Below are 24,739 nucleotides of genomic sequence, written 5' to 3' on the forward strand. Positions count from 1 at the left end.
ATTTAATAGGTTTGCATAGCTACACAAGCCATAAATTGCTATTTCTTTTTTTCCTCCTTCTTTTCTTATTTGTTGAAATCATAGGGAAACTACTCAACACAGGGATAAAAGAAAGAACAAGATCAAAGTAGTAGCTTAATCTGTGTTTCTTTTATGCTTCTGTGGCAAGGGAGAACAGCAAATGGTAAAAGAATTTCTGCCTACCTGCAGTGTGCAGTGTGCCCAGCTAAAGCTCGGGCCCCACCCACTCCTGGCCTGGAAAGGTTGCTCGATGCAGATCTTTCAACACAAGGAGGAAAAGTTTTAATTGATTTTTAGGTGGGTGGGACCAGGAACTCCCATCAGTCAATGTTGCAGACAGCAGCAGCCCACTGACGCACAGCAGGTGACTACACAGAGCTGTCTTGGCTCAGGAGTGTGTGTGAACATGAGCATTTTGAGCTGTGAATCCCTAAGGCCCTCAGTGCTGTACCTCAGCATCCTCAGTGCCAGATCTCTGCTTAAATCCCACCGAGCTCGTGTGCTTAATCAAGTGCAGACCTGCAGATGCTGGGGGAGTCAAAGAACTGTATCTTCTCATTGGTATGAGGCAGTACATCATAGATGTATCTGCAGAGCCACGACCTCAAATGATGCAATTTCATTTTAAGTCTTCTTTTTTATCACGTTTTCCTTTACTTATGTGTTTTGCAAAACAAACATAACTTTTACAAAGTAGCCAGATGTCAATCATTGTTTTGGTTTTATTGATGTGGACATAGTTCAAACCTAAGGAGTCCTAAAAAGCATAAGTAATATCTTTTTGAAAGCAGATTTCAGTGATGAATTCCTTGTTCATTTTTTTTTCTCTTACTAGATGCTGCAAGCTTTGCTATCTTATTAACCTCTCAGCAGTAAATTTTTCTAGAAAGAGATACTAATTTTCCCAACTTCATACAATAGAAGTCTTTATATCAGTTTCCCACAACATTCCTGGAGTGCATGGAACACTCTACTATGGGGAGAGTGGAAGGAGTCACAATGATAATCAGTCAGTCAGTAGAAAAATAAGTAAAACATTGCGGAAAAAATGTGAATACAGAATTGGCAGATGCTTACCATGCAAGCTGATGGATTTATTCCCCACTGTGAGTTAATTTCTAGGTCTTGAAAAGGCTTTAAAGTTTGTCAGAGAAAATCTAAAATGTTGTCAGTATGTCCAACAAGAAATGTCAATTCAATAGCTCAGGAATACCAGAGCTCTCTGCAAGTCCATGTTTGCAGGAGAGAGAGAACTTTCTCAGGACCTGAAGAAGAAGAAACACATTTTCTGCAAAACTAAGAACAAAGTAGACACAAGTGATTCCTATGACCTTTATCCAGATACCTACTAGAGTACAAAACTTTAATTGTAATTAATTTTCATCAAATTATGCTATTGCTTTCCTGTTTGTAGTGGAGGGTCTAGCCAGGTAACTGGAGATACACACACAGTAACCCAGAAACAGACTTCATGTGAGGTTAAGTATTTCTTTTTGAGTATAGCTAGATGTAGAAATGTATGAACACATTAGTCTTGTACAACAAATTACATCTTCAAAGTACCCCATAAACACTAACTACACAGCAATTATACTTTCCTATTAGCAAAGTAATGCACAGAATACTGACCTATTTATTCTTTTGCCCTTATGTAAAATTAATGAGCTGTGTTTTTTGACCACTGATTCATCCTTCTTCCAAATACCTGTGGATTAAAATTTAAGCTACTTAAACAGCTCCACAAAACTACTGGTAGGCAGAAAAAGGCAAGGCTACTCAAGTATTTGAAAGGCACTGCTACAGATTGTAAACACTCTGAAGGATATGTGAACATAAGGTCCCATTCCAAATAAAATTCAAGGGCAGAAAAATAATTTTGTTTAAAGGTGTAGATAGTCTACTGTTTCAAGTTTGTTTGATTTTATTTTTTAATTATCATCTTGTAAATAAATTACAAAACTTACCTGGTAGCCAATTCACCATCCCTTTCTCTCCCCTCATCCAGCATGTCTGAGAACAATGTGCAAGTCCACAGTCTGGAGTTATTTACTGTAGTGGATGAAAACACTCTCAACATGGGAGAAGCATGTGCACAAGCATGTCCATCCTGAAAGATGTCAGGAAACAAAGTGCAAAGCCAGACATGAATGAGTACAAGAAATCAGCAACTGTGAATGAAATAAAATATTCACATGTGAATGAAATAAAATATTAATGTGGTTGTCACATTAAAAATCATGGAGGGAAAGTGCGATAGTTTTTAACTTATTTTTCATAGTCTAAACCACATCTTAGCAGAGTCTGACCCAACATGAGAATAGCACAAACCACCTCACCTTCCTTGATGATTCGTAAGCTAAACCCACCAGCAGAACCACAGATTGTTTTCTATCCAGAAATTGCATACATACTGTGTGTAATACTTATTTCTTCATGAAGGACGTCAGGCCAACAGGAATGCAGCTTAACTAGTTTAGGATTTATGAAAGAAAGAAAGAAAAAAAATAAAAGATAAAAAATACCCAAACCTGTTTGTTCTCCTGTGAATCAAAACCTACTTGATCAAATACTTAAACTTACAAAAACATTGTGAAAGAATCTGAGGCGAGGTTCAGTAGGAACTAAATAGCTGAGACAGGCCTGCAGAAATATATTCACAGTAACTCCCTGAAATAAAGACATTGTTCTCATGTTAATTTCTGATGTAGTGATGTAGCTTCAGGACTTGATGGCTCAGAAAGAGCTACTGCTTGGATCTTGCCATCAGTATCAGGACTGGTTTTCAGAGGATCTGAGTACACAGGCAGGCAGCATTTCTCAATCTGACATGAGAAAATCAAGCATTAGAAGGAAGAAGGTTCATGTTCTGTAAGGGGCATCCAGTTCCTGAAAATACCTGACTGTCCTAAGGAGTTTATCATTGCAGAGGATGGGCAAACTCAAATCTAACGTTCAAGATTAGAGAACACGTATTTCTGCTTACTTTAAGAAAAAAAGAAAAAAAAAAAACCCAAACAAAAAAACCCCAACCAAACGAAAAACAAGAGAAACCAATGCTGATGCATCATGAATCATTCATGTCAATTGAGACCCCTGGAGTCCTCCAGGACATAAAATGTTGTAAACTTCACTCAAGAAAATTACACTCCAGGTACCAATATCCCTAAAATCACCTATACATAAGAACAATAAAACAACTCTTAATGAACAATTTGAATTTTATAATTAAATCAATATTATTTCAGTACAAACAACTGTGATAATTTCATTTTTCCCTTTAATTAATATGGGAACAGCAACAGAGTGTCTAAAGATGCAGAAGCATGGCTCGGACCACCTGAAGGTTTCTAGAAGCTGCATCAGCATTTCTTATCTAAAAGAAAAATCCCACCAATGGTTTTTCATTTATCATTTAAAAGAGTAAAACTGTCCATGTACTGTACATTCCATAAAGAATCTAGAACATGGCACTGTATCTGACTCATAAGTTTTGTGTTTATTTTTAAACTGTTCTGTTAGTACTGAAATTAATTAATTTTGTGAACACCAGAGGCACTTGGATGCTTGCAGGCTTGGAGACAGTTTTGAAATGATGCACAGTCAGTAAAAGGATGATAGGTCTGCCAATGATACAGTAGCTGGAGAGCTCTCTCTCAGCCTTATAACTCCAGTAGTTACTGTAAGTAACAACAGGTGTCATTAGAATAAGACCCTGCTGTTTTAAGCAAACTGAAACTAACTAAAAATATAGAAGTTATTTATGATTTCCTTAATGATGCCTATACTAACATACAAAGAGCTCTTTACCATCCCACTAACAGTCATCAGGTGAGTCCTAATTATGTGTATACATTGTAACATTGATAAATCCTTTTTATTACAATAAACTCAGAGTGCTCTGAAATCTATAGACTCACTCCTTAAGCAGCAGCATTTTTATGCTATTTCAAACCATTACAGTGGTTTTTTATAGGATCATATTTTATTGTCTCCATGCTTCTCCTTCCTGAATTTAGTCATCACAAAATAAAGCCACCATTGTCTTTTGCCCAATTATCCTTTGCCTTCTATTGGAATTTTAGCCAGGATTTTGCTCAATAAAACAAACAATCTCCAAAAGGCAAACAAACTGCAACTGAGGAAAAAGGTGACTTCCTGAAAGCACTGATAGTTCATGAAAACAATGGATATACCTACTGCTGCCCAATGAGAGATAAGATCAGAGGCCAACACGTTATGAGCAAAGATTACTACATCAAGTCTTGAGTGCTGACAGAATGAGAAGAGGCCCATGCTACCAGCAGTACCAATGGCACAGGTCTGTGCTGGGTCCTGCAATGGCAGCATTTAGCACATCCTCCTTCAGTCCCTCTGTAATCAGCTGAACTGTTCCTCTTTTATACCATGAAACTGGAGGGGGGACAGGAACAAAAAGCATTGCTGCTGTGCAGTCTAGTTACTGCCTTCCCTGGGCAGTTCTGTCATAAACAACCAGTGCTATTTACTCATCCGTCATCTACAACAAAGTTATGCTCCCAGTTTGTACCTCTGAGACGTTCACACTCTCTTCTGAGGACAATCCATGCAAACCATTTTTCCTGCTGGCTCACCTATGCCAAGAGCAGAACACTGACTTCTCAAGACATTTTCCCACTAGGCAGCTTGGCTTTGCTCTTCCACGTCCCTCTCAGCCCACTTGGCCCTCTGCACCATCTCAGGTCAGGATCCTCCTTAATGTTATGATGAGATCCTGCATTTTAACCTTTGCTGCATCCTCACATATCTAAAAGGAATTTCTCAAAGTAAATCAAAGGAAATTTGACCTTTGACATGTTATACTATATTGCTAGAGAACAGCAGTGCCACCAAGTCAAACAAATGAAATCTTAGGAACATGGAAACAGTGTTATAAGAACAGGTCAGGAACCTCAGCCTGACCTCTCTAACAACATTTCACTGCACCAAGGAGGGTCCCTGGCTCCACACCAGCCTCCAGCTGTGTGAAGGGACCCTCAAACACCCTTAATCAGCCAGCAAAGGATTCCCTCCTTTAAAGGGCACCCTGAGAGCCAAAGTAGCCAGGTCAATGCCTTTCACCCCACAGCTCTGGGCACAGAAGACACTTCTGCAGGAAGAGGCCATGGCCAAAGTACCACCATAGGCCGATGAGCCAGCCAGAAATCACTGCTGAGAGCAGCTCTGAGGCTGCTTTAAGCTGCTCCAGGGACTGGTTTGGGAACCAGCCATCCCTGACACTGGTGGACCTAACAGGTGGCACATTTACCTTCACTTCCTCTCCTCAGCACATATCCCAAGCTCAGTTTAACTGGATGAAGTAAGAGATTTCAACAGTTGTTTTTCCCTTAGTGTAATGATGCAAGAAGGTGCAGCATGCATTCACAAGCCTGGCCCTGCCTGTTAAAAATTAAAACTGTAGCACTGCCTCTCAAGAAATCTCAACAATGTGGTGGTATTTGCACACTAATTCATAATATGCATAGGTCCAACCATGACCCTGAAGTTCTGTTACCACTGAGTAAATGCACTACACAAATGATGCTAAAGGCTCTCCTTATCACTCATCTTATGGAAACCAGTTTTATGCCTGTTTAATTTTGCTGGCTAAAGGGGAATGACTCCAGAGTTTGTACCAGCATGAGATCAGAATCCTGCATGTAATTTCCAGGAGCATGTTAAATTAATTCATCCATAAACAAAAAGCCTATTTTGCATGATCAGCTCCAGGCTTTCATTTTTGATATGTAACTAACTGTAGGATTAGGAGAGTTTGTGTTCCATCTTAAGAAAGAGCAGCTTTGCAAATCTAAAAGAAACACAGATTACTTTCAGAGGCAACTTCCTCCAGAACAAGGAAGAAACTGGAAGGAAAACCTTGTTTAGCTCCACTCTGGCTTGGGAAAATCTGCTTGTGTATAAACAGAGCCACAGGAGAACAGGGTTACTATCACTTATTTAATTTGTAATTTCCATCTCTTTGACCACTTTGGCAGACCACTCTTGTGCTCATTGTAACACAGGACATGAGATTACATATCTTCCTGAAGTGCTCCTGATAACATACTCAGATAAGGTGTTAAGGACCATGAATTCTGCAATTGACATTACTTTTACCTATTATTCTAGCATCCTTACTAATATTCAGCTCTTCTAGAAGTATCATGCCATCACAAAAGATAGTATGAATCTTGCTGCATAGGACCACAGTGTAAGTAATTTTCATATCTGGTATGATGTATACATAAAAGATAAATACTCATTTATCTTTTATTATAGCTGACTACAGATTTTCACAACTTACTGCATTTTTCTAATGGTTGGTCACCCACGGTAGAAGAATTACAGCATTCCAAAAAATATATTTTAATTTCCATATATAATATGCAAATCACTATAACGTGGAACTAAATCATCAATTACTTTTCATAATCTAAAATTGACAGCAACTGGTTTAGTAGTTCTGTGACAATGCCCCCTTTACATTAGACTGCCATAAGCATAAGAACACAAAGGGGAAAGAGCTTTTTACAGCCATTTAAGAGCAGTTTTTAGTCCTTGTGGTTGTATAGACAGACTTTCCTACACACCGTGCATCAATATACTTCTGTCTACTTGTTGACTCTGGTGGACTGGAAGCTGCATCATTAGTTTACCTTGCAGCATGCCAAGATGCAATTTAGTTACACAAAAAAATGCTATTAAAAAGCAGTTGAACACAAGCATGTACTTTCGCATGGAAACTTAAAAATGCAATCCTGACACTAATCTCTTAAAAAATCCAGTTCTTTTAAAGATGCAAACAGTACATGAATCAGTGTAAAAGCAATCCCTCACGGCACTGTAGCACATCTTGCCTGCACACAGCAAAAATAATTTAAATAGCCACTTTAATTTAAGTGATTAGGATTTAGGAAAAAGGGCAGCCAAAAATCTACTCAGTGTACCTATACCTAGCTGTGAAAGTGAAATTTGGACTTGTTTATTAAAACTGACTAAATTCCAAGAAAGTAAATGTTATAAGGAATGTGCATGTAAAAAGAAATGGTATTTACAAGCAAGAAAAAGCAACTGCACATGGTATGTAATCATTAGTAAAATCCAGTACTGCTGGAGTTCACACAGATTAACTGTGCAGCTGGGTAATAACACTGGAAATGTTTATGACCAAGTATTATTTGTACTTCCTTTGTGTAAGATAAGGACAACCACATTTCTTGTTCTGAATCATAAACTAACCAACCCTGTCTTCCACCCACTCAGACTTCTCCCTCTGCAGGGCGGCCTTAACAGATTTAGGGCCAGACTGTGAAAATAATTGGCCATACGGTCTCCAGAATGCAACTCCAAGAACAAACCCCCTACACTTAATCACTTAGGCACAAGCCTGAACTCCATTCCCTTCCAAAACACATCCAAACCAAGTCCTGTAGGCATGCACTTCCACAGCCTGGAGTCTTTTCCTGAAGATAAAAGGATGGGACACAAGGTTCACTTTTAAAATAGGTCTAGGGGAAAAAAAGTATTATCTTATTGGGTATATCCATTGGGGTAAAGGGCTCAAAAAAGAGGGGAGGCTGGGCTTAGTGCCTTCTTCAGCCAAATGGGGATTCAATCCCACATCTCCTACTTAAGAGTTCAAGAGGCATCCAGCCTCTTGAACTGGAGGCATAGGAACGAAGACAGAGCACAAGAAAGAATGCAAACTTTAGCTTCTTCCTCCTTTAGAAGCCACAATTTCAAAGCCAAGCAGCTATTAATGCATTCCAAAATCATCACAAACTTATTTATGTACAGAATGGTATGGCAGAAACACAGATGAGTCCCGTTTTATGGAGCCAACTGCTCTCCAACTAGGGCTTGGATTGGAGTGGGAAAGACAGGCATTTCAGACTGTGGCATTTCTTGTCATCAAAAAAGCATATCGGAGAAACAGCATGCATCTAAAAAGAAAGGAATATAGACTTCATGCCCAAGCTAGTTCAACTTCCAGAACAGCTACACACACTTGCATGAAACCTTCTTAAAATGTAATCTCTCTAAAGTCGCCACTGTATGTGTGGAGGACAAACACTGCATGGAACAACACTGGGTGAAACTCGGCCTTGGTCATCGCAGAGGCAGGACATCCCGGCTGAAGTCACAACGGGAGAATTAAGTGAAGTGCTGCTGGATGGCATATCCTCCATCTGGAGAAGCTGCTTGTATAAAGAAGTTAAAGAAGTGTAAAAAAAAAAAAAAAAAAAAGGATTATAAGCGGTCTGATGAATGTGTACCTTTCTCTACCCCGAGCTTTTACAAACATTTTCTACTACTTTTAAGCAGTGGTGCACGGTTGAGCCAGGCTGAACAAAAAGAAGAGACAAATGAAATATTTTCAGTGGTTTGAATGGATAACCTAGCAGGCTCCTTTAAAAAAAACAAAGAAAAAACCCCAAACAAACAAACAAACAAAAAAAAACCCAAAAACAAACAAAAAAACCCCAAAACAAACAAAAAACAAACAAACAAAAAAAACCAGAAACCCCCTCCCCAAAAAAAAACCAAAAAAACCAACCCCCAAAACAAAAAAACAAAACAAAAAAACACCCAAAAAAAAAAAAAAAAATAAGTGCAACCACGCAATTTCGAAGCCCGAAATATCCGTAACCAGAAGGTAAATAACACCCCTTTGCGAAGTGGCATGAGGGGATCCCGCTCGAGTCCAGCGGGGCTAACTCAGGGCAGGTGAGTGCAGCCAGCCCAGCGGCCCCGGCCCGCTCCCAGCCCCGGTGCCCGGCCCGGCGGGTCCCCGCCCATCCCGGGCGAGGCTCGGTGTCCGCGGGGCGGTGCCGGGGCCGGGCCGGGCCGGGGGAGGTGCGGACCTGCCCTCCCACACCTGAGCCCGCCCCCGCCACCGCCTCCCGGCCCACCTGGCCCGGCCGCGCTCGGCACGGCAGCGCCCGCCGCAGCAACATGTTGCCCAGGGGAGCCTCGTCCATGCCGCCGCCTCCCAACCCCGCTCCCTACTTCCCGCCACAGCGGGTCACGCTGCCCTCCGGCCTGGAGATCCTGCGCACCTTCTCGGGAGCCGTCATCTGCCTGGAGATCGTGAGTGCCAGGGGCCGGGCGGGCGGGCGGGCGGGGGAGCGGCCGCGGGCCTCGTCACCTGCCATTTTGTCCGCGGGGCAGGTGCGGGGCCGGCCGGGCGCTGAGGGAGCGGGGCGGGACCGGCCCTGTTCGCCCTGTTCGTCCCCCTCGGGCCCGCACACGGATGGGGGTTCGCGGGGCAGTTCGAGCTGCTTTGAGGGCTTTGAGCCACGCCAAAAAGGCACCACGGAGAGTTACACCAGGTTTTGTCTGTGCGCGTCCTCTGCGAACTCCTACAAGTGTGTTCAATGTCATGTGTGTGTGTGTTAGAGCTCGCCGGTGTACACAGGGCTGGGGACCTTTGAGCTCAGGGTGGGTATTGGCGCTCTGCAGTGCCGCTGATAAAAACCAAAAAATCTTGGTAGAACTCCTCTGACCTTTTTTTTTTTTTTTTTTTTTTTTTTTTTTTCCCTTCCTGATGGTCAGAGCAGAATACTCTGACCATAAGAAAAAAAAAAAAATATATATATATATATATAAATAGGAAAAAAATACCTTCCTCACAAGCTGTAAAATTGTACCTGAGCACCGAACAAGTTGAAACTGGAAACAAAAGTCTGGGCACTAAATCGGGCTGTAGGGACAAAAGATTAATTTGTCCGGCCAGCCAATTGTAGATCTGACAGCCAAGCTGTGGTGGACAGGTGTAGTGTGAGGGAAACAGCACAACACGGGGTGCTGAGATTAGCAGTCTCTACAGTTCTAAATTTATTTTTAAGGAACCCTGCAAGTTTGCACGTTCAAAATGCTGAAAACGTTTCACGTGTCTCTGTTTGTTTTTTGTTGTTGTTGTTTAACAGACACTTTCTGCTATCCCTTTTGCTTCCTCACTGTCCATCACTCTCTGGTCACCAAGTAACAGACTTGCACCTGCAGTCTTGTGAAACTAGAGAAAGTTTGGTTCTTCACAGCTAAAAAAGGAACCTTAGAGAACAGCTTGAGCAGTAATACATAAACCCATGGGAGCCTTGAACTGAGACTAGCAATGCATCTTTACACGTGCTGCCACAGTGTAACGCCAGAGAGGAACCAAATAATTTTATAGCAGGCATCTTTTGAAAGGTATCTCTTATCCAACCACGATACGAAAGAAAGCTCTCTGATTGTGAAAATGCAACCTCTGACTTCCTGGTTTGTAAATCTGTTGCATTTAAACAGGAAAGGAGTCACTTGCTTCTTGGAAGCAGGTTTTAGTTGACACAATTTTGCAGGTTTGATTATGAAGTTCAATCTTTCTGTAATAAACAAACATACTTGAAGTGAATCATAATTGTCATCTATTTACCCTTTTTTATCAAGAGGCAGGATTTGCAGGAAGAAATAGTAGTGTTCCTTAGGCTAAGAGTTGATTAAACCAGGGAAGCCTTAGACTACATAAATTCTCCATCAGCCATCTCCAGCATAGCATCCCTACTACTCAATTGCTGTGAGGAGTCTGCTGAAATGAAAATTGGCACTGCTGAATTCTTCTCCAAGTTATGATGCTTCTGGAAGGCTCTATATTTTTCTAGTCTTTACAGCATAGTTTACAGCTCACCTTATTCTGTATTCTAGTTTTTTTTTTCTTTTTATTTAATGCTTTGTGTCCTCTTTCAGCTTGGTATTACAAATATATTGAAAACGTGGGTGTCTTTTCATCTCCTTTTTGTATCTCATCTGATTGGGATTACAAAGCAAAACAGTGTGAGCTTGAATCCAAAGTAGTAGAAGTTCATCCTTTTTGTGCTAATTTATGTGTATAGAGAGATTTGTGTGTGTCTGTGAACTGTGTTTTCACATTTCTTATATTTTGCTCAAAATTACAGGAAGCGTAGAATTTTCAGCAGCAGCACACAAGTCACCTGGGTTTGTAAATCCCATTTTCAAGACCATTTTAAGAGCTTTTAGGAATTTCAGAGAGGCTTTGTCTTTTCACCACTTAGTGCCTATCATTTCTGAGAGGAGGACTTGGGCTCTCTGAGTACTTTTGAAGGGTCTCCTCTTGATTCCTAAGAGCCATCTGATGATAAGTAATGTGTGGTATCAGTTCTTAGGCAGAAAGGATGGAGTAAAAATTCTCTCTCAGTTTATTCTCTATATTATTCCTTTCCTTACAGCTGTTTGGAACAATAGTGTGGATTTTGGTGGCCGCTACCCAAATTCCACTGCCGCTGCTGCAGGGATGGGTGATGTTCGTGGCAGTGACAGCGTGGTTCCTCTCCATTGTGTTCCTCTCCGTGTTCCTCTTTGGGTATGCAAATAGACTTGCTGTCAACTGGAACCAGGCGGTAAGAGTTTTTTTTTATTTATTTAAGGATTCCCTTTGTTTTATAAATAGAAAATTATTTGATGAGAAGTGTTGATCCTAAGTCTTAACACCTGGCTTTCTGCTTTAGCACAAAACAGGAATTCAAAACTTGAAAAAGAAAGAACAGGGTTGCAGAGGTGGCAGAGGAAATCCTGGACCTGTTTTTTGATGGAGGCCGAAGGAGCTTTTGAAGCTGTTTGAAGGAGTCCACTTGTCCTCTCTGAGCACATAAAATGTATGAGCAGCAGGAAGAGGACTAATTTAACAAGGCATGACAACAAATTGGTTTAAATGGCCAGAAATTACCGTGGACTGGAAATCAGAAAATGGTTTCTGACTATTAGAGAAGTGGTAGTAACACCTTGTGAATAATGGAATGTAGAAAGATAGATCTGATATTGTAAAAGAAAGAATGCATTTATGAACATACTATGTGATGTGGTTGTCTGAGATAGCACAGACTGGACTTCAGCACCCAGAAGGTCCCCTCCAGTTCTTAAGAAAGTCTGCTGGTGACTTTTGGTTCAATTCCTCAAAGCTAGGGCAGCAGTGGTGAGTGGCTGTTAGACCTTGGTTGGTAAAAGACATAATAACCTGCACTATGATATATCTTAATATCTTATTAGGAGACTTAGCATTTTCATCTTTCTTAGAGGAGCTTGGTGAGACTATAGATATAAGTATTCTTTGCTGAGCTTTTCATTCTGAAGACAGAGCCTGAATCTTGCTGTAATTGATTGTTATGGCTTGTGCCAGTAGTTCTCAAAGACTGTACCTGTATCAGTTGTACCAGCTCTGTCAGCTGTATCAGTTTTTGCCATCACATGGATACTTCAGGTTATTGACTGGTAATTTGCATGCTCCTTTGTTGTCATTAACTGTTTTTTACTTTGAGTTTTTAGTACTCAAGTAGTTAAACATGAGATTATACCACACTCTATTATATTACTGGAAGTAAATAATAAGAGGTGACATAACTGTGATCAGAATTTTTAATTTTCAAAAAAATTCTTCTGAACTTCTAAACAGAAGTATGTCTGCCTGTAACTGCTGGTGACCTTCACTTTGCTCCTGGGCAGGTTAGTTTTCCCATTGACACTTCCCTTGATCAGAGCTGGAATTGCATGTTTCAGTATCACCAGCTGTGCATATTTCTCTGTTCAGGTAATTCATGGACAGGCCCTTAAAACAGAAGTTCTTTAAAGCAAATCATGAAGCTTTATGAGTTTGGAGCTCTGATAAATCACAGCCCATCAGTGCTAACAGACTGGATTCTATTAAAAAACAAACTTTAGTACTTTGATAGTGAATAAACATACATACAGCATCAGCTTTCCAGCACGATACAGGCAGCAATTAGGCTAATAACCAGTTACAATCACAGAGACCTTTACAGGGATTTATGCTGCAACATCCTCACAAATTATGATGCAACAAAGCCCTTGAGCATAACTAAAGTAAATTAATAGTGTCCTGGGTTTCATTGAAACTGTTTGCCAGTTTGCAATCATACATCTGTTCAAGAGTTGCTGGGTAAGGACAAAGCCTTTTATGGATTAAAAATGCTATACAAATTTCATCTTACAACACTTGTGTGTGTGTTAGACATTGGCTACTCGATTCTGGCAGTTTGTTGTACTGTTAATTTTGTCCCCTTGTATATAATAAATTGCTGGAAATTTTTCTGTGTCAGAAAATGGATACATGACTTGCATAAAAACTGCATCTGTAACTTTATCAAAAAAGCTGTCATAACTCAGTCAACATCCAATCAGACTGGAGTGATCTGCCCGGGGAGGTGGTGGAGTCACCATTCCTGGATGTATTTAAAAAGAGACTGGATGTGGCACTTGGTACCATGGTTTAGTTGAGGTGTTAGGGCATGGGTTGGACTCGATGATCTTGAAGGTCTCTTCCAACCTAGTGATTCTGTGATCTTTAATAAATGCAGAGGACATCATTTTATCTCTAGCTGAAATCTAGCCCCTTCCAGCTGTCAACAAAAATAAGAGAAGACACTTTACCACTATTTTCAGGTACCCAAATGTTTTGTAACTTGTTGACACTAAACTCTTTAGCAGCAGTTGACAAGTTGGGGTGTTTTACCTTCTGTTGCAAATAAATAATTAATTACTGGAAATGCTAAAACTATTTTTGTTACTATAAATGCAGTCCTGGATTTAGTAATACCTTATGCTGTAGATATATGTCCTTCTGCTAATAGAGATATTAAAAAAATAAGATGCTACACAGTGGAAAAGATGGACCTTATGGAGTAAGTACATCAGTGTATTAAACCAGATGGTATGACAAGTACTGCCTCTTACAGCCTGACTCACACCACACTCATTTACAAAATTAGATGTGAACTAACTTATCATGCTGCTCTGATAGTGTTTTGCATACACTTTGTATGAGGTTTCAGTGATTGTACAAGTGTGGGAGCCAGGGAGAGTTAGGCACTAGATAACAATTACCAAAACCCAAAAAAAGGTCCCTCATAAGATCTTGTGGGTTTTGGTCACAGAAATTATAACCATGTAAATGTGAAACCTTACTGATGCTACAGAGCTTCACTATAATTGCTGCCAGGAGAAGGAAATTAGAGGGTTTGGCAGGAGAATGAAGGAGATGAAAGAGTTTCTCCTGAAAAATACCTCTCCTGTATGCAGTCAGTTCTGAACTAAGTGAAATGAGGAACTGTAGTAGCAGCTTATATCATAGCTTACCAAAACTGACTAGCGTGTGATTTAAGTAGCTTTAGCTGCAATCAAATATGGAACAAGTAATGAGTTTGAAAAGAAGATTCTTTCAATTAAAAGAAGATCTCACATCTGTGAAGAAAATGCATTTCTCTGGACAGGGCAGTGCAGCGCAGCACATTCTCACTTGGTTCAGGCAGCAGGTAAGGATGTTGCACAGTAATTTCTAGTGCAGGTGAGTGCTGTCTGCTGGACACACAAAGTATCCTGGTTCTCCCTCTAGGCATACTGATAGCCCATTGCACTCAAGTGGAGTTGGAGTTCATGATGAACTCATTAGTACTGGAGTTAGACTACATAGCATTGGTATCATAAAGCATACATACACTTGCATATATTTTAAAAATTGTCTCTGTGGCTTTTGCAGACCTTCACAGTATAGGCACAAAGTATATGTTGTATGGATCATGAATTGAGTGCAGTGCAAATGCCAGCTTTTCAGACTGAATAATGGAAGGAGATGTTGGAAGAATACTTTAGATATTCCAAACTGTACTGGAACATGCCTTAGATCTTGCTGCTGGAACACTGGGCTCTGAACTAGGGCCTGCAAAGGCACCAGACATGTTTTGTGTCAGTAATGGAACCCAGAAATGAGAGTGAGGTGTTTAAACCTTACCTTCAATTAGCATTCATGATAGAGGAGAGAATTGCCTGGAGAGGGCCAAGAGAAGCATATTTGAAGTAAATCCTAAAACCTGTCCTCACAAGTCTTGGACATTTTATTCCCCAGTATTATGAAGAACTGTCAGGTTACTGTTGGGTAGAGCCAAGTCAGAGAGAGTTGTAGAAAAGACCCAATTCTTAGATCTTATTATATTAGAACATTGGACATCTCAACTGTGTCAAAGCTGAGTTGTTTCTGGGCATTTGGAGAAGCAAAATTTAAGCATGAAGGGAAGATTTTTGAAGCTTTGGTTATAGCTGGGAAGGGACTTAGGGGACTGCAAGATTGTATTGCACTGCTTGAATTGTGATCAAGTTTGCTTGTATATGTCTTCTTTCTTTATCTGTCTGAAAGGAGATTTCTGTAAACTCCACTAACTTTAAGGTGGTCTAAAATTTCAGCATGTGTATATAAAGATGAGCATCTGCCTCTTAATTTGAAAGAATATAAGATTTGGGGAGAGGGGGAGCTGCCCTTGATCACTAAAAATGTTAGCTACTTATAATTGCAAGAAGCTGTGAAAACATGTCCAGGTTAAGCTGTCAGATGGATTTAACACTGCTTATCTCAAGTTAGTCTTATCAGTTCTTGTTTCATGTTTCAGTGTTGGATTTCATTTGTACTGAGATGAGAAGAATTAGATCCGTACTGGAGCCCAGACTGATTCTGTTATTTGCTTTTTAGGATTTTATTTTCCATGGGACTACTTTTGTCTTCTACTTTGGAGCATTTCTACTGCAGGCAGCAACTACATCTCTGCATCACTTTCCCCGCAATTTCAACTCCACCACACAGGAGAGGATTCTAAATGGTCGTGAATATAACATAAGCATAGCAGCCTCGGTATGTGCTTCATTTGTTTGTGTCAGGGGAACAGAGGTCTGTAGCAAGCACTTTTAGCCACCCAACCATTCAACTTGGGAATTTAACAGCAAACTGGAATAGAAAGAGGAGCTGTGAGAGAAAGAATTGCCTTTGACAGCAGCAAGTAGTATCTAACAGAAGCATGCAAAAATACTGGTATTAGCTAATGCTTATGGGATAACTACTTACTCTTTGGTATATTGTAGAGTTGATACTCTTCACTGTAGTGTTTTAAATACATGGCCACTACAGCTTATAATTTTTAGACAAAATAGTTTGTAAAAGCAGTTTTGGTTATTAGAAGAAAAAAGCAACAAGCTTTTATCAGAGGATAAAGTATGAAATTTACACCTGTCAAAATTTCAGTTGCTTTTTTTATTTATACATATGTAGATAGTCCTGAACCATGCCATGGAGATAAAAAAAATTGGATTAGGTCTTTGTGAAGCTCCACATACATACTTACTACATCAGGATCCTGCTGTCTCTTACTGCAATTATTAGCGTGCTTTTCTTGATAGCCTAAGCCCAGAATGCATTTTTCTCACTATAGTTACATCATCACTGAATTAATGTATTTGGTGATGTGGGTGTGCACAGCTTAATCAGAAAATATATCAGGCTGGACTCTTCAGGGATGAATAGAAGTGTATCAGGCTTAACTTAAGGAACTGAAACCACTGCTTTTAATTTTTTGTTCCATCCAGAGACCTTCATACCAGGGAGCTGTATATATTTATTAAGCTTCTAAACCCTCTGTGGTTATGTGTTGCCCTTAAACTCTGTACACCATAACTTTTGCACAGTAAGCACTTTCACTTAATCTTAAGATAAAACCAGATGGATGGAAGGTGTAAGGTTCACATTCTGTCTGCAAGAGCAGAATGGAAAGGAGAAGCCTTTAGCTTTGGCAAGGCAGGCCCTGAAGAGGTGACGTGGGCATGTCAGCATCCCAAGGCCAGAGTTCTCACATCACCCACCTGCCAGTGACACTGGAGCACCTCTGACCCCTGGGTGGCACAAGGACAGAGGTGGTGTTCCAGCTGTGCCCCAACTAAGGGAGGTTTTTGATGCTAAGCAAATATCTTAAATTCTACCCTTACCTGTACCTCTTCAGTCCTAGTTTAGTGTGTTCAGATCCCACTGAATATATGGTCACTGCACTCATTTTGTCTGGCAGCAGAATGCTGGGCACTCCAAGAAACCATTCCCTGCTTCCATACTAATTTTTAAGGGAGAATTCAGTTCTTCAAGCCCCTCAAATCCCTTTCAAGATAGAGGAGGAGAAGACTCTTTTGTAACTTGCCTCAGTATCTTAATTAAGAGCAGCTGGAAAACGGTGAATAAGATAAAGGTAGTTTTTAATTTCTCTGCAGTTTTTGCAGAAGTGTATATTTAGGAAGTCAAAACATACAGAAAAAAAATTTTGAATCTTTGAAATATTTCATTAAAACAGTCCTGTGAGCCACATGACAGATAGAAAACAGGTTGCTAACATTCTGTCTTTCAAGATGACATTTATATACCATGATTAGAAATACATATATGTTCATTTTTTACAGGTGTAGCATTTATTCAAAACTTTAATTAGTCAAATTAACACTTGTATGTAAAGCAAAGGATGGTTGAATTGGTATATTACAAGAGACAGAATTCATTGTTATCACTGAACAATATGAGAAATGTTTTTTCAGAAATTCAGTTTCTCATTTCTTCTGTCCCATGTACATTATGTAATCACTTTTTATTGTGGCATGACCTTCAGTTCAAATCTATCCAGTTCAGTCCTTGCACAGGAACAACTTCCCTGGCAATGCCTGGGAAGTTGTTCTAATGACTGGATATCTGGTCAAGGAGGCCAGATGGAAGTTGTTTCTGTGTTTCTGCTGTTTAGAGGGATGTCTTCTTTGATGCTTGCTGGGGTAAAGGTATTCAGTTGGAAACATCTGAGATTGATGTTTGATCAGTCTAGATAAGTCTAGATAAGAGAATTGAAATGCACATTTACACACATTTACTTTCACCATAACTTAGGCAAAATTTCTGCTTCATATTCTATTTCTAAATGTCTACTGAAGCAAGCAAGTGAAAAGTAGTAACATGAAGTAGTAGTAAAATGGGATTATTACAGAGAAGCTCCTGAGAAAACTTCAGAGGATCCCAAACCTATCTTTACCTTATTAAGCATTTTGGTTGGGGGAGGTACCTTTTGAATCACTTGTGTTCCTGTATTCATTTAGAATAGAAAAATATTGTAGAACGATATGTGTGATTCACTTTTTTCTTCTTTTTTTTTTTTTTCTCTGCTCCTCCTCTAGATTTTTGCCTTTGCAACAGCTATTTGTTATGGTTTCAGCACAGCCCTGGCATTAAGGAGATGGAGGCTAAATAACAGTTGAAGAGACGTTAGTGCCCACGTGTTCCACTTCAGATCAAATTAAGTGCTACTTGTCTGTTTTACTGTAATTTAATTCTAAAAAGACTTTTTTTTTTTCCTACCTAAAATCTGCTTTAAATACAAGTAACCCCTAATCAGGATTTCTTCAAGAGAAAAAAAAAATTCCATGTCTTCCCCTTCTGATATTTACCTTTACTGTGTACTCACTGTAAGGTATTAGAGAGTTTAGGGAGAAAGATATACGTCATTAGCAGACAACAGAACTCCAGTGCTACACCAGAAGAGGAAGAAAATGGAAACCAAGCCAAGATGGTAACTGCACAGGCAGCTAAAATGTTCCCCCCTTGTTAAGTCTTGGGATTAGGTGCTTTGCAGCATTACAGTGCACTCCACACAGGTAGAGCCTTGAGGCTTCTGGTAGAGTTTGGGTGTTCTGTGTGCTGCCCTTTGCATGATCAGAGCCCAAGCTGACTTTGAAATTCCAACCTAGTATATGTATGTTATTAACTTTGATGTACAGAGAAAATGTTTTTAAAAACCATCCAGTGAAATCTTTTTATATTCTCTTACAGCTGTGTCTGGCTAGGGTCACCTGAGCCTTAAAACTTACTGTGTTCCATACTAGATGAAAACTGGGACTTTCAATCAGTAGTTTATTTGTTTTAGAAATGTAATCAGGTCTATTTATACTACAAAACAAAGCAGTGCATTTGTGTTGTGTGTGTATATACATGGTATATTTTTGTTTAACAGGAATTTTTGCACTGTTTAACTTTATTGGAGTACAGCTTTGTTCTTGCTACTTCAAGTGCTGCATTTGTTAGGTATTATGTGAGTCAATATCATTTGAATGGAATGTTACCAAATAGTGAATAATGTCTGACCTCAATTCTTGCAGTGTGTTATTTGTTGCATTCTGAAGCTGCAGTGTTGTAAAGGTGTTTTTATTTGGACAGATGCCTATGCAACATCTTGCTGAAAGCAGTGGAGTGCAAAGCGGTCCGCCCACTATGGAGTTTGCTTTTCACATGAATGGCGTTTAATTGAGCCTCTCTTGAATATCTTGGTGTATGGTGACATAGAATATTATATACAGAAAATTGATTTAGCAAAACTAAACTATAGCATTGTGCTCTGCTCCCTGACGCTCACGTCATTTTGCACATGGTGAAGCTTTTTGTTATTTTGCTAGTAAATAATTTTTGCTTTTGTGGCTAGTGCCAAAAAGATAAGCTGGGACAATAAAGGCTCCCTGTCATTTGTAAAACAACTTGTTCACTACATCTTGCCAGTGCACCTGATTATTCTGCAGAGACCAGCAGTGGTTGCGTAAGGGAAGACGGGATTTCCTTCATTCCCAAGGCCTACTCACTCTCCTTGAGCCAACACAGGTGTCTGCCATGGAGGTGACTTTATCAAACTTGTCAGGTACAAGGATCTTCAAGGGGCAGCCACCCCCAGCAGTGCCCTGCTGACCCAGGTTCTTGTGGGTGGCACAGGAGTGAGTGGCACCCTTATGACTATGGAACCACTTGGTCATCCTGCATTACTATAATGGGATGCTGTCATAGATCTGTTTTCTGAAGGTTTTTTTCTTCCAAAGATTTTGTACTCTGGCTGATTTTTTCCCCCTAATTCTCTCATTCCATTGAAACCTTTTGTGAACATTTTATCTAGAGCCATATACTTCTAAAATTACTTCATATTGTATAAAATACCTTTACACTGGAGTATATGGATGAAAGTATATAACAAGGACTTATGCTAAGAAGCATTAAAGTTACTTAATATATTTATGGCAGTAGTCTGGTTATTAATTTTGTCTTTGGAAAGTATCAAAAAGATTACCTTGCTGCTCTGACTCACCTGATGCTAGACATACAAAATTAAAGCTAAGATTTCATGAGAAGGCACAGTTACATTGGGGCTAGTTCCACACATATTTAATTACTTTCACAGCTAGTTTCCTATGTGACACTGTGTGAATATTGGTGAGAAAAGTCAGTTACAGCACTTCAAACAGATGCTGATCTTTGGTTTGGTTTCTCCTGTGTCCTGCAACCTGGCTGTGCATGCCACAGCTGCAGTCTCTGCAGCCAGCTGAGATCATGGAGGGCAGATCCTAATGTTCTGCATGTTTAAACCTACAGAGTATGAATCCCACACATGGAGTCAATTAAAGAGCTGTCCAGGCTTAGTTGGCATTTGTATCTAACCTCCAAGCTCAAACCTGAGGTGTAAAACCCTTGACTGGTGAGTGCTATTCAAGTCTCTTAATCTGCTCATGGAAGTGCAGATAGCAGAGTGTGGTTAGTGTAGCATGGAAACTGTTTGCACAGTGAGGAAAGGCTGAACTTTCCCTCTTAAGTATCAAAGACAAACAAAGGACAGAGAAGAGATAAAGGTAAAAACTGCAGTAATGAGGAACAACTTTCACAGCTAAAATGGAGTAAAAGAATAGAATTTTTGTGTTAGTATGGACAGAGTTTTGCTGTACTTTGAGGAAGATCTATGGACGGTCAAACCAGAATATGTTCTTTTAAAAAAAAAAAAAAAGAAGGAAAAAAAGTCGTTTTAATTTTGTATTGCTTTTTACTGGGATATAAAAAAGTAGGTGTGACTTCGAAATGGTATGTGAGTGCTGGATGTATGCAAATACTGATATGGGTATAATATGTAATCCTTGTGATAGGTATTCCAGGGAAAATGTGCAAGCTGGTTCTAAAAAATCTTTCTTCCTTGTAAGAAAATTCCTCCAAGCCTATGGCCTTCAAGGACACAAACTTAGACCTCTCCAAAGAATGGAAGGCATGGGGGGAGGGGCATAGGGAGGTAATTTATCTCAAGTCATTTAAGGTGAAAGGAACAAGACCACAGATGCCAAATAGCATTTTCATCAAACATCTCTTATTTGATGTGAAGCTGCAGTGCAGCAGTATCTAAGGTACCATGTAGATCCCTATTCTTAGAAAATATTTCATGGTGGTTTGGATAGCACTTTGTGGTAGCTGCTGGTAAATAAGGAGAAGGACCCTCAAAGGAGACTTTACTTCAAAGGGTGCAGAGACAACAGTTATTGCAGTTATTCTCTTTCTAAAGAGAAGTGAAAGTGCATGTTAGAAAGCTAAAATTTTTTAGAATTTTGACAGAAAATATGCACAGCATGTGCTTCACTGGAGTCCTGACTCTGCTTCTGCCTTGCTAAATGTCTGGAAATAATCCCAAGTAACACAGGTCCTGCAGGATTATTGATCTGCACAGGATCAGTCTGTTCAGATTCTCGTGATTTCTCTGGCTGTGTGTATTGGTTATAACTCCTGATGTGAGTAAAGTTGTGCTACTGTAAAATGTTTCCTTAAAACACAGCTGTAAACCACAGCTTTTAAAAGAGACAGGCAGAACCAGTGACTACACAAACCTATGCCCTTCATAAAAATAAAAGAAAAACCACTGGTTAATCACTAGACCTGTGCTGTCTCTTTCACTTCCAAAACCAGGTGACAATAATGACTCCTGTTGCACTTCCTCTAATTGTTACAGTTTTGCATTTGCTTTATAACTTTAAAGAATTTTGGCATTCGTAATTTCTCCATCTGAATTTCAAAAAATAAGAGCTTAAAACTTGTTTGTTCCATTTTTATCTAGACACTGTGAAATTGGTCTCTGAACAAAAGTGGCCTGATGTGTTTCATGCCCCTCTGCCAGGCTGCCCAAGTCGTACAGAAAGGCTTCCCAGGTTTTTGTCCAAAGATAACAGTAAACCATTAGTTCTCAGACTGAGATGCAAAGAGAACATTGCTCTTTTCAGTCTTACAAAAAGAAAAACTTGAAAGTGAGAGCATGTTGCATACTTTCTTAGCTGTATTTGTACAGTTGGTCATGACACAGTAGTCTTTGTTGAGACATAAAGAAAACGAGAAAGAAAGAAAGAAAAAACAGAAGAAAAAGCAAATCTTATGTACTAAAATTAATAAACAGAAATGGAAAGATTTTTTGTTTTTTTTATGAAGCTGAATTCAGCATGACTTGTTTTCTCTCACCTTCTTTTGCTCAATTATGGTGTTTATCTAAACACTCTTACAACCTGACCAGCTCAGAATTTACTGTATTTATCCTCAAGGTGTTCCTGTAAAGAAGGTAAGTACTGTTCCCATTTTACAGGTGGGAAACCTAGATGCAGAGACTCTGAAGAACAACTTGCTTGACAGAGGCCTGTCTCAGGAGATCTGTGGAGCAGGAAGAGGAAAGTTTGTTTCTCAAGTGAGAGTTTCTTGGTGCCTTGTCCAGCAGCCTCTGCTGCTGCCCACTGTAGTGTGGGTTGTATGTGACCTGATCCCACTCCTGTCTCTGTCATGGTGGCATTACTCTGGCAATTGATTACATGGGGTTAAAAGGTAGAATTATTGTTTGCAGACGATTATGAGGCAAAGGGAGGTTTAAATTGCCAAATCAGCATTCCTAGATCAAACATCTTATTTCTGGATGTTCTAACAAATTTTGGTTATCCAGTTGTACTTAGACATGGAGTTCCTGTTTGAGGTGTTGATCTGCCCTCTGCATTTAAAAAGAGGATAAAGGTCTTCAGGTATCTGTAGGTTTCAGATACTCCCTGCTATATGACACATTTGAGCCCTAAATTCTTGGTGCTAACAAAATACTACCTGCCAGGACACAGCACCTTTCAGTTCAGAAACCTGAGCCAAGCTTTGGCAACTAACCTGTCACGTTACCTTTCAAGGGAACACAATGATCAAACTAGGTTATGTCTAGGTGTGGTTTTAACACCTTTCTTGCCACGAGATAATTGTAAATGTCGGTAAAGATTCTGGAGATTGTGGACTATATATTCAGACACTTATGTCCAGACTTACTGTGCCTGGCTACAGAGAGGCTCTTAAGCAAGGACTGAACCCTGTGGATCCATACAGGGTTTGATTATGGTTGCAACATTATTAGTAATCTTAAAAGAGTGACTGCAGATATTAATCTCATCCAAACGCCTTTTCCTGGTCATCTCAGCAAGGTTTGGTTCCTGTCATTGGACCAGTGCTGTGACACAAGAAACAGCAGATCAGAACACACCTCTCTGCTTACCTTGAAAAGAAAAGCATCAGAGAATAGTTTGGCCTTGGAAGAGATCTGAAAGGTTCTGCACTCCTCCTGCTGCAGAGCTGGGAGCTCCCACAGTTGTGTTGCCCTGTACAGAGGTGCTGGGACTTCCAGTGATGTATCTGATTGCCTGCCTGAGCAGTTCTGCTTGCAGTGTGCCCACCAGTGATTGGCTACTAACATCACTTTGTTACAAGTAATTTGGGTTAAATAAGCTTTGCCAAAAAAACTGAGAGGCAAAAAGGGTTTTATTTCTATATAAAATAGAAGTGTGGAAGATTTGCTGACTCATGTATTGTCCCACACAGGGATCACGGGCATTTTTTTGCATTATTATTTTGAAAGTGCAAAACATACTTTAGCATAACTTAATAATGTAATTAATGATATGACAGGTCTTACTCCTCACAAACTTCCTGGCCTGAAAGTATTTCCACCCTCCTGGGTCCAGATGAGCACCCCAGCTAGGTTGCATCTCTATGCTTCTGTAAGACCTAAACCAGCATCTTCCCTTTTCCCTGCCTCTTCCCCATTTTTGGAAAGCAAAAAGAGAGCTGCAGCATGATCTCAAAAGGCAGGACAACTCAAAAAAACTAACGTGGTCTATTCACTCTACAGTAGCACTCATGAGCATAGACAGTCTTGAGGTGGTTCCGCTAAGATAAAATACAAAGTTATAGCAACAGGGGAAATGGGGTGGGAGGCCTACCGGATAGAAAAGGTGCATAAGAGCTCAGTACTTGGCTACAATTGCTTCCTGTATTAAGTCTGGCATCAAATCCAGCACTTAGCTCCTGAATATACCTGTTTTTCAAACTGTTAATACCTTGGCCTGGGATCTAAAGCCCTGGGGAACCTGTAGGGCCAGCTTAGAGCTTTGGGTTGTTGGAATCAGAGACAGGGTGAATCATCACCAGATACTTTAACACGAAATTCAGGAGCAGAGGAGAAAGAGAATTGTTTGTAGGTCCCTTTTCCAACTTGTTACCAGCTCTAAGAGCTGAGAGAAGGGCAGGAATAGTTTTCCTCTACCTTCATTCCTTGGCTGCAATCACCATGGACCTAGAATGAGCTGCAGGACAGAAAGGATGAGAACTTGTACAGAATAATCTGAGTTCTAAGATACACCTGACCTACCCACAGCAGTGACAGCTGTTCCTAAGCCAAGTCCAAGATCCATCCCCTGACCTAAAATAAAAATCAATAAAATAAATTAATTTAAGTTAAAATTAAAATAATTAGATTTAAAAAAACCCAATCCTGACTCTTAGCTGGAGCAAATGTTCATAGAAAAAGATAGAGCTACCTCAGAGAGAAATTTAATGGTGAAAAAGAAGCCAATTTGTTCTTTTAGTTATATAAATGCAACTTCTTTTGATATCTAGTTGCCAGTGAGGAATTTCACTAATGGAAGTAAGAGCAGAATTTCCCCTCAGCGCTAAGTAGAGCTGACCTTTGAAACAAATGGAATTATGAATTCCTTGGCC

The 24,739-nt window shown here is 39.9% G+C and overlaps 1 protein-coding gene across 1 annotated transcript; it reads left to right on the forward strand.

Annotated features, from left to right (window-relative positions):
* Nucleotides 1–7,705: 7,705 nt before the first annotated feature.
* On the forward strand, nt 7,706–22,084 carry MAL2 (mal, T cell differentiation protein 2). The gene is made up of 4 exons (XM_083865325.1): nt 7,706–9,126; nt 11,262–11,432; nt 15,566–15,724; nt 18,064–22,084. Exons 1-4 carry the CDS (start codon nt 8,992–8,994, stop codon nt 18,142–18,144), a joined length of 546 nt encoding a protein of 181 aa, XP_083721451.1. The 5' UTR covers nt 7,706–8,991; the 3' UTR covers nt 18,145–22,084.
* The last annotated feature ends 2,655 nt before the right edge of the window (nt 22,085–24,739 follow it).

The sequence above is a fragment of the Zosterops lateralis genome (genome assembly GCF_965231275.1).
Source record: "Zosterops lateralis genome assembly, chromosome: 1".
NCBI classification, from domain to species: domain Eukaryota; kingdom Metazoa; phylum Chordata; class Aves; order Passeriformes; family Zosteropidae; genus Zosterops; species Zosterops lateralis.

Bases quoted from the DNA above. Each gene is read 5' to 3' on its own strand.
- MAL2 (XM_083865325.1), top strand. From the start codon at position 8,992: ATGTTGCCCAGGGGAGCCTCGTCCATGCCGCCGCCTCCCAACCCCGCT. The intron at 11,433-15,565 runs GTAAGAGTTTTT...TTTGCTTTTTAG, and splicing joins CTGTCAACTGGAACCAGGCG to GATTTTATTTTCCATGGGAC. The intron at 15,725-18,063 runs GTATGTGCTTCA...CTCCTCCTCTAG, and splicing joins ACATAAGCATAGCAGCCTCG to ATTTTTGCCTTTGCAACAGC.